Source organism: Hypomesus nipponensis, chromosome 15, assembly GCF_054491055.1.
Source record: "Hypomesus nipponensis isolate SF chromosome 15, ASM5449105v1, whole genome shotgun sequence".
Classification (NCBI taxonomy): Eukaryota; Metazoa; Chordata; class Actinopteri; order Osmeriformes; family Osmeridae; genus Hypomesus; species Hypomesus nipponensis.
Genome location: NC_140375.1, coordinates 11605991 through 11616489, shown reverse-complemented (window position 1 = coordinate 11616489; position 10499 = coordinate 11605991). Strand labels below are relative to the sequence as shown.

At 43.8% G+C, this 10499-nt stretch overlaps 1 protein-coding gene across 1 annotated transcript; it reads left to right on the top strand.

Moving 5' to 3' along the window:
- The first annotated feature begins 549 nt into the window (after positions 1-549).
- gap43 (growth associated protein 43) lies at positions 550-9155 on the top strand. Its single transcript, XM_084674535.1, has 3 exons — positions 550-773; positions 6046-6691; positions 8249-9155. The coding sequence occupies exons 1-3, from the start codon at positions 744-746 to the stop codon at positions 8317-8319; spliced, it is 747 nt and encodes a 248-aa protein (XP_084530661.1). The 5' UTR covers positions 550-743; the 3' UTR covers positions 8320-9155.
- The last annotated feature ends 1344 nt before the right edge of the window (positions 9156-10499 follow it).

Genomic DNA, 10499 nt, shown 5'->3' with positions numbered 1-10499 from the left:
GGACCCCACATCTGATGCTATTGATCTGAGCCTGCCACATGTATTGATTAAAAGTGTACAAGCGCAAGAGCAGACCCTAGTGTGTGATGTTGTCGCAGACAGGACCACAGCTTCACTCTAATGAACAATGAGAGACTGGGGTGGAGATAGTGAGAGAAAGAAAAAAAAAGAATTTGGAATCGTCTGTGTTCAGTTGAGAGGGTTTCAATCAGTGAGGTAAGGAGGGAGCGTCGCAGGGTGGGGTTGGAGCTTGCGCTGGAGCGCGCGAAGGGGAGGAGGGAGCTGGTGGGGAGGGATGGGAAGGAAAGGAGGGGTGCTCTAGGTAGGTGGGTCCTTGCTAAAGAGAAGAAGAGGAGGAGGAGGGGGTGCCGAGCCGCGCGAGGGGAGGGAAAGGGGAGAGGAGGGGGGCTCCGCCGGTTCTTCACAGAGGAGGAGCAGGGGAGGAGTGGGGGATTGTTGCGAACGGAGGGAGGGAAGGAGGGAGGGATTTAAAGGGTGGGCTTGTAGTCATTGTTAGGCAGCGAGTCAGAGAGAGGTGCGACCAGCCAGACTGTGTGTGTGTGCGTGCAAATTGTGATGAGTAAAAGCACTGAGCAGCTCAGCTGTTGATACAGCCAGCGAGGGTGTGCAAGAGCGCGCGAGAGAGAGAGAGCGAGTGAGAGAGAGAGGGAGTGAGAGCGAAGAAGTGTAAAGGAATAAAAAGGAAGGAAAGAAGGAAGGAAGCAAAGAAGGATACTACAACTATGCTGTGCTGCATAAGAAGAACTAAACCGGTAAAAAGCGCTTCATCAATATTCTTATCATTTAAAAAAAGGAAGTGTTAAACGTTAACTTTAGCAAACACTTGAGGATGTGAGCTGTAAGAGTTTGACGGGGGAGATAGGAAGATGGGTTGATATAATTTCCCTGACTCCTTGACTCCAAGGAAGTCTATCCAGTAAGAGTGACACGCCTTGCTAATATCATTATACTGCATGAATGAATGGAGCTACAAGACCTACCAGACCTTCCAGTAGACACAGCAGACTGTCACAGTAGACTGACAAGCTGGCCTCCTTTACTATTGATCCGCTATGAAATCTGATTTTTACATTTCTTTTTCATAAACATGTATAATGGATCTGACATCATGGCTGTAATTGCTTCATACTGTCATCGGTAGATCATTGGTAGCTAATGTTCTTCCCTGACTTCAGATGCATTACATTTTTGCACTCTGTCTAACGAGTATAATTCTCACTAATTACCTTAAGGGCGTTCTTAATTGATGCTTTCATTTATCCCTGAACACTGTATATGTTGGTGTAACCGACGTTGAAGATGGAGGGGTGATAGGAATGCATGTGTCTTCCTCAGAGAAAAAGGGTGGGGTGAGGCTGGCCCTTGTCTCCTTCAGCTCTAGCAGAGCTGCTTGTGGTCCCTGGGGACAATAGGAATACATTAGATCCTTAAAGGGATTGTCATCATCACTCCTGGGTTAAAGGTGCACATACTGCCAATAGAGACACTATGAAGTGTTACTTCTGTTCTAACAATACATGCTACCACACCTCAGCCAAGAGAGCCTGTCTGACAAGCTGTCATGGCTTGCGAGGCCAATGAAAGGTGTGTGAGTGTGTTTGTATTCACGGTTAACCTGGGGTAGGTCCTAAAGATGCTGGAACCTGGGTTTTCAAGCAGATCGCATGCAGATGTGTCTGTGATAAGTGGGCGGAGGTCTCCAGCAGCTCTCCTGTCTGATCAAGGCTTTATCCTGCCTCATAAAACAGTGGATTCCTGCAGCTCCTGATTGCTGCTTAAATGTCAGCCTGGATGACTCATATCAGCTCAGGAAGCCTGGCAGGCCGGGTAGGGAGGCAGACAGGCAGGCAGGTAGAGTAGGACCACCAGACAGGCGGTGAATAGGAAGGGTAGGGCGGCAGGGTGAGTGGGTGTTTGGATTGCAGGCCGGCAGACAGGTATGAGGCAGGCAGGTAGAATGGTAGGTCCGAAAATCAGCCTGGCATGTACTGCGAGTAAGCGTAAAGGGAAGCAGGCATACAGGTGGACAGGTGGGAGAGCATGCAGACAGGCACACATTCAAGCAGCACATTCACGATTCACTAGGTTAGTCAGGGAAACCGGCAGGCAAGAAGTGAATCTACACATCATACTAAACAGGGTGAGGAACAAGTAGCTAACTGAGCTTTAAAACTGCATTTGAGTCCCCCATCTGTTCACACAATGCTGCTATCTCAAGCGCACAGCTCTCTCCACCACAGGGAGCACTGCCTCCTGTGCGGCGTTCTTCCAGCGCTCAGTCGCCTCTCCTGCTTTTGAGGAAAGGATCGGATGAGCACAGAGCGTGTACTGTTGACGGCATTACACCGGCTTTGGCTGGAGGCTTGGTGTTGTACAACAGAGATCCGCTTCGCCCAAAGTGCTGCCACTGGGGTACATGCTCAGCCACAGTCCTGTGGCCATGGTCCTCAGCCCCAGTCCGCAGCCCACCGCCCACAGCCCTCAGCCCCCACCCTTAGTCCTCAGCCACAGCCCCAGCCGGCAGCTCTGGCTGCAGAGCCTTTTGTTCTGGTGGGAAAAAAGGGAGACGACTAATTTAATTACAGCAGCCTTGGTGGATGTAATGACGCCAGCGTACAGCTCGATATCAGATGCTGTAGGAGACCATTCCAGGGCTACCGCTAAAGATTGTACAATGTCTTTACGCTGTCTGGGGAGGGGAGAATGAGTAATCGCAGAGGAGGGTTGTGGTATTTGCTGTGTTTGTGTGTGTGTGTGTGTGTGTCTCCCCCACCTGAGCCTTTCTCTCCTGCAGAAGGAGACAGCTGGATAAAAGGGTGTGGTGCTCTGCTCTGTGTGTATGGTGGTGCCGTTTGTGTGTGAGAGAGAGAGAGTCGTGTGTGTGGGTAGAAGCACAGGGGAGGATGGGAGAGAGATTCGGCAGTAGACTGCAGCCCTTGTATGTGGAATTCTCTATTTTCCTCCAGAAACCCAGACACACATTGCAATCACACTGAGATGTAACATGTAAATATTTCTAATGCTGATGTGTTTTTTAAATATGGTTTCAAAAGAAAAATGCATCTTTGGTATGAACAATTGGTCATTTTTCCTTGAACTGAACACATGTTTACAGATTACTATATGCTGCATTGAGAACTTATTAATCTGTCCATTTGAGGTTGAGACAGTTGTTTCATCGACATTACTGATGTGGGGGCAGTGTAGCAACACTCAGACATTAGTAGCTACATATTAAATGTCTCTCCCTTCTCTTTTGAAAACACTGTATTCATCTGGGGCAGGGCAGGGATGCAGGGAGTCTCCTGCTTGTCTGAGTCTGAATAAAATACAAATGACATACACCCCTGTGTGCATTAGTAGAAGCTGTGTCTATGGTAATCCTATTTATATGGTCACCCCACCCCACCCCCCTCCCCACCCCTCTCCCCACCCCCCTTCCCACCCGACCACCCCTCCCGCACAGTGGCAAGTCCCTTATGGCTGTGGCGATGAGGCAGTAGGTAGGCAGCGTGACGTGGGGGGTTGGGGATGTCGTTCTCGATCCGCCTGTCCATAATAAAGCCAGGGTGTGGTTCAAGGCCCACACAGGGACAGACAGAGGAGCTGGAGGGCTTGATGGCCGGCTGGCTTGGCTGACTTGTTGACGGTAAAAGAGAAATGGGAACAAGGATTTATCTATAAGATTTATCCACTGTTGGTGGAGTTTTATAAATAAGAATTTAATTACCTTGGTTCATGTACAGTCTATTGGCAATCTACCCATAAAGGAAGAATAAACTAATGTGGCAATTCTTACTTTTATGAATGAAAATGTGTGTCAGAGCTGTTTCTCAAATACAGTTCAGATTAGAGATTGGGTTTAGGCTTCTTTGTGAAAACATTTTCTAATGTAATATACAGTATGTAGTATACAGTAGAGTAGTATACAGTAATGTAATATAAAGTGACATAATGAAATCCCGAATCAGATGTATTTCACTCAGACTAGAGATTGACGTTTGCAACCTTAAGGTTTGATACGTTTTACAATAATTATTTAGTTTAAGTAGTGGTTTGTTCAATTGGCTCAGTAGCTGGCCTTCAATTACATATTGTAGTAGCTTTCATGTCAGGTATTTTACAAATCCAGCCTTTGGGAGCGTTGAACGGACAGTAATAGGCTACAATTGATTGGGGTTAGATTGTGGGTAAATCAATAGGATTGCCCTTACTCTCCCTTTAATCAAATGATGTGTTTTACTGGGTATTATATTGCATTGAAATGAAATTAAAAAACACATCCTTGAATGGACATTGACATTCTTTCCACCTAGATTCCAAACAGTGATGTCACCCCCCATTATTCCCAAACATCTCCATCCATTTTCTCCTGAGTCAGTTCTTGCTTCCAGTAAGTAATTCTATTTGAGTAAGTGCTCGGGTTAAATTTTGGCAATTCAAAGCGCCCATGAGATCAGGCATAATAAACGCCCTATAATTCATCGGAGACTTGCATATTATTAAGACTAGGAGGGTGTGCCAGCCAATACGTCACTGACCACTCCTCCTCTCTTTTAGCAGACTATTTCACATCTAACTACTTCCCTTGCTGAACTAATACACTCCAGTTCACTCACTTATCACAACGTGTTTTTCCATTTCACTGCATTCATACGCTGGGATGCCCGTAAAACAGGTATGTTAAAGACATATTTTATCAAAGTCACACAGCACACACAGTTCTGCACACACATACACACTGACCCTGAACAAGATGTTCCCTGATGGTCAATTCAGCCCCACCCTGGCTACACTGATTAGTTGGTCTGATTTATGAGGTCCTATTGGCCAGTTCCCCTGAGGGGTCAGGTGCAATGTCAATCACTGTGACATGTGGTCTTTTGCAACCTCAACCAGCGCAAACAGAGAACAGAGTGATGAGTTAGCACTCTGGTTGTCAAGGTAACGTTTGATCATTGGAAGAAGGATGGCCATGCATGTCGAAGAGGCATCTGCCAGACTCGACAAACAACAGAAAAATCGCTTGATATCTCAGCCGGGTGATGAACTACAGACCTACCTGGAATCAACCATCAACCATTATCCATTTACAGTAAAAGACCTACACAACTACTTAGTGTAATCCAAACACAAGATTCCTTAGGTAGACACAACAAATCCTTTACACACCCTCCTTCAGTCTCCCCTTCATACAAAGAGTGGAAATCATTGCGACACGAGTCCCCTGGTAAACGTCCCTTCCTGTGACTCTGTGAAAAGACAGACTGCATAAAACACCGCCTCACATCATGGAATTTCATATTTAAGATCACAGCCTCTTTGATTTGCTTGGATGCTGTGCTGCTTTCATGTTACTTTAACAGTTCAGTTTGCGTTACATCAGTTGATTTATGTTGACCTCAATACAATGTCTGGTTTAGATCAATGCTTAACTCTTTAAATCTATTTGTTTGTTATTCTGTCATTCATTTGGATTGTTACATAATTCATTTCATTATTTAATTTAATTTCTTCTCATCAGATTTACATGAGTCATTACACAGCATCCTAAGTTGATGGGAAACCCCAACAATGGACCGAAGTATCTAAGGTAATATCAAGGCCTTGTGTTTAGGTCTTGACACCTACCACCCCAAACCTAACCCCTATCCTCAACCTTCCTTCAAAAACTTTTCTCAAGCCATACAGTAGATAATCCTTCTCACTTCTTCAAAACCTTGACTCACATCCAAATCGAATTCTACCCATTTACTCATGACTTTCCCTGACTTGAACAGTTCATCTCTTCTTTTACCTGGTTCTACCTATGCATTCTGTCCCTTCCAGCACTTTGTCTGCTGGAAATCCCCACTAGTTTTCATCTTGTTTTTTGGTGGCCAAGCACGTCCGGACACTTGATAATTCCCTTTAGGCTAACTCCAGCTAGTGATGGTTGGACCGAGGCATCACCTGAGCTGTGGAGAGTTTCCCGAGACACCATTCTGAAATGTATTCCCTGTCTTCCTCCATGTCTCTCCTCAGGTTGAGAAGAATGAGGAGGCTGACCAGAAGATTGAGCAGGATGTCCACAAACCAGAGGACAAAGCTCACAAGGCCGCCACCAAAATTCAGGCCAGCTTCCGCGGACACATAACCCGGAAAAAGATGAAAGACGGCGAGGACGAAGAGGAGAAAGAGGAGAAAGAGGAAAGTCCAGCTGTCCCGGAGGAGGCAACAGAAGAAGGGGAGGAGGAGGGTAAGAAGGAGCAGGGTGATGCCCCGGTCGCGAGCCAGGAGGAAGTGGAGGATGCTGTCCCTGGGAAGGAGGAGACAAGCCAAGCCAAAAGCCCGGTAGCAGACAAGCCAGCCAACAGCCCTGCCCCCGTCACCACCTCTCCGGTAGCCCCCGTGGCCGTCTCGCCTGTCGGGGAGGCGCCTGCGACCACCCCTACCCAGGCCCCAGCCGCGGCAACCCCTTCCGGGCCCCAGAAAGAGGAAGTGAAGGGCACGTCCAGCCAGGCTGAGGAGTCCAAAGAGGTGGAGACCCAGGAGGCCCCCGCCACCGCTGCCACACCCTCTGAGGAGGCCATAAAGAGCGGGGAGCCTAGAGAAGCCGACGTGCCTGCTGCTGCTACTGCCAGCCAGACAGCTGACAAGGAGGAGCCCAACCAAACACAAGACAAACAAGGTATGACAGGGGAAAGGGACAGTTCATTTGACAACATATTTGGTCTCGTACTCTGTTTTCATCCAAGTGATTTTTGTGTTTACTTTGTACTTGTTGAGATGTTTGAATAATCAGGGTTGGATATCCAAGCAACTGGTCAGAGGAGAATCCAATTTCTTAAATACACAATGTATAACACAATCTTTCGAAGTGGACTAGTTTCAGCCACAGTCCACAAGGATAACTTTAACATCCAGTGATCTGGAAGGAGATGAGAGGATATGAGCTTGCTTGGCTCATATTCAACAGCGCATGCTCAGTGGCAGTCTCCATGGGAGCGAGTTGGACAGGAGTGGGAAATCTAGGTCACACAGACTGCTCTGTCTGGTCGTTGTCATAGTTACACCTCCACAGGCCACCTTGGTGTAAACCTTGCTACCTGCCCCTCTGATTGCCAGCAAGGTTTTTGGCTTCATCTGGTCAGGATCCATGTCACAGAAGACACCTGGTCCAGTAGACATCAGTAACAAAACCATCAGACAGAGCGCGTAGAGAGCTAGCAGACAAAAGAATTTGACAACCAGCCGAAATCTTACTGTAGAGCTAGAAGAGAACGTGCAGTCAACAAGAGAGAAAGCCAACTCAATTCAATACATATTTGATCCGATCTAATTTGTGCTATTGTTACAATTTAAATCAAATGAGCATAGTCAAAGGAAACAATAGACATTAAGTGAATGATACTGACCATTTATTAAAGTCGTGATTTTGAATAGGCATTTACAATATAATAATAATGGTGATTGCAAGCATGACCGGCAACCAACCCTCTAATTTTACCTGGAACTTGACAATTTATTGCTTGTGGGGTCCTAAGTAGTTTGGTATGACTCATCCGTCATGACTCACATGAAATCAAAGACAACATCTCCCAGTGGATGACCAGGCCTGATGATGTCATTCACCTCTGTCTCCTCTCACTGCTAAAAGGCAATGCCGTCATGGTGACATCATTACCTATTGTTGCATAGGAATGTTTGATTGAAAAAAGCAAGCTAAATGTCAGAGTGACTCTCCTTGCTTGGCAAGATCAGAAAATTCCAGGGGTCTGTCATCTTGGTTCTAATTACCCGTCACCACTGCTTTTCAACATATAGCCTCCTATATTTGTTGCTCATTTAACCCAGCATTGTTGTAAAATAAAAATATATGAATAAATTACTCAATACAAATGTTCATATCCTCTGTATGGGTTAGATAAATTACAGTTATGCTGTTATTTTCCATAGTGCATAACTATGGTGTTTTAATGTACGGTGCATGTTCAACAAATAGGCTCAGCTGATCTTTCCTCCTGCCTCTCTCACCGTATCCCTCTCCTACTGGCTCTTTCTTCCTCTTCTCTCCTTCTCTCTTCTCATCCTTCTCTCTTCTCTTCTCTTGTTCTCTCTTCTCATCCTTCTCTCCTCTTGTCTCCTTCTCTCTTCTCTTCTTCTCTCTTCTCATCCTTCTCTCCTCTTGTCTCCTTCTCTCTTCTCTCCTCTCTTCTCATACTTCTCTTTGATCTCGTCCCTTTAGATGCTGCAGAAGAGGTGGACACCCAAGCGGACACCAAGGAAGAGTCCAAGGAAGACCAAGAGAAAGTTTAACATAGAGAAAAAATTACTTACTATGATTACAAATTCATCTAAAAGGTTGCTCTTTGCCTCTCGAATGTGAAGACAGTCTGGTTTTATTTGTTTGTCATTTTTTTGTGTGGCAATGATTTTCTAAAGTCGGGGGAGTTTCCAATGTATACGTTTCTTGGCTCAAGTTTTGGGGTGGTGTTGCATGATTTGTTATATGCTTCTATATCTATGTGAGTAAATCAGTGGTCAGAAGAAACCAATGTTTTTTTCCTGTGGTAAACCGCCCTCCCCTAGTTACAAAATAGGAAAAGACTTACCCTATTCTGCTTGAGATATTCAAGCTTAATGTACACGTTCCATCTGACCAATCCCTCCCTTTTCTCGCAAATTTATGGGATACAAACTAAGAATCTGAATTGGCTTTACTTTGATTTGAGAAATGTAAACGATATAATAATAATGTTGTTATAATGTAATAATTGAAACAATAATATATATGTTGTTATTAGCCCCATATAACAACACTTCCCATTCTGAATTAATAGAATAAGTATTGATTAGCATGAACCATCTAACAAAATGCATGGGAACTCTTCCACTGAAAGGATTTTTGTCACAGCCACAAAAACAAAGAAATGTGGCTTCCTTTTGATGTCCTTGGTGTTGTTATGATGACAGTTTGATATGAATTGGATTTACTCTCGCACTGATGTTAAAAAGTAATCTAACAAACTAACTAACAAAAAAACGTTTCCTATGTTCCAGTGAGTGCAATGTCCAGTTTCAATCTAAGAAGTAAAAAAAATGTGGAAAAAAATGGTTTCAATGTCTGTTTTCAAAATAAAGCAATGTGCCAATTACCATCCTAAATTGTTGACATTATTGCATATTCTGAAAAAGCTTTGCCATAGTTACACTCATCACAAGCAGAACATCAAGAGGGCTTTCACTTTTCTATTCAGTAAGTTTGGTAGATTGTATACTGTATATTCTGGTTAGCTCCCCCTTACATACCAACTCAAAGCAGTGTCCACTTCCATGTTCTGGACAATGTAGCCCCCATGTGGACAACTGCATTCAAGGCTCTGCAAAGTGGCTAAATATGTGTGTCATGTCGTCAAATAGTTTTTTTATATATGTTATAAAACAGTTTATATAAAATATATTATATGCTGATTGCTTAGGTGTGGTAATTTGCCTATGGACTATAGGTGGATAATTGTACTTATTATTCACTGATTAAACACTGAGAGAGCTGATGCTAATGTCTGATGATCCCACCTTAGAAACCCAGAAAAGTGCTCAATATATCAGACATTTCTTACAATAACAATGCAATTATGTATTAACTTGACTATTAACTATTATTGTCTATTACTTAACAAACTGGAGTCAGTTAGAATTATTCTAATGACTTACCTGTTGTCTAATAAAACACTTGTAGAAGAAGATCCAAATGAAGTTGTTTTGAAACCTACAAATATAGTTGGACACACATTTATCAAAAAAGAATTACAATACATATATTATTTTATTTGCATGTTACATGGTGACTAACACAGTTTTGAGATACTGTGTGCTTCAAGCGTTCTCCAAAAATTCACCAACATCTCAATCCACATTCAAATACAGAACACTGAATTCAAACAAATTTATTTTGTATCATGAACATTGTCTCGAATTGCAAGGACCCATATCATAAATGAAAGGAAATAGAAAATGAGACATAGTTGTGTGCAATGATTGTATCATTCATCCAGGGGAACTCCATTGGTGTGACACAGGAAGGACAAAGTGACCTTCTCTCATTGGAAGTTCCAGCAGTTGAGCTAAATCAACAGGTTAATTCATGGATAGCCTGATTCAACTAAAAAATATTCTAAAAACATCTTATATACATGTGAACATAATTATTGAGATGGAGAGTTACAAATGTAACCATAGCTTGGTGGACATAGATGGATCAGTAGCTCATGGCCAAAGGTAAAGACTGGTGTATATAAAGCAGCTCATAGGTAACTTTTAATAGGTTAAAATCCAAAGTAACTAAAATGCATACACAAGCTTGTTTTGTACAGCTTCAATGTGATGCAATGTTAGTAAACTAGGTAGCCAAGTCAGCACCTCTCTGATCCCCTGATAGTCATTAGGGTCAGTCACTGGATGCATAGGCAGGACATACAATACTTCCTGCAAAGGCC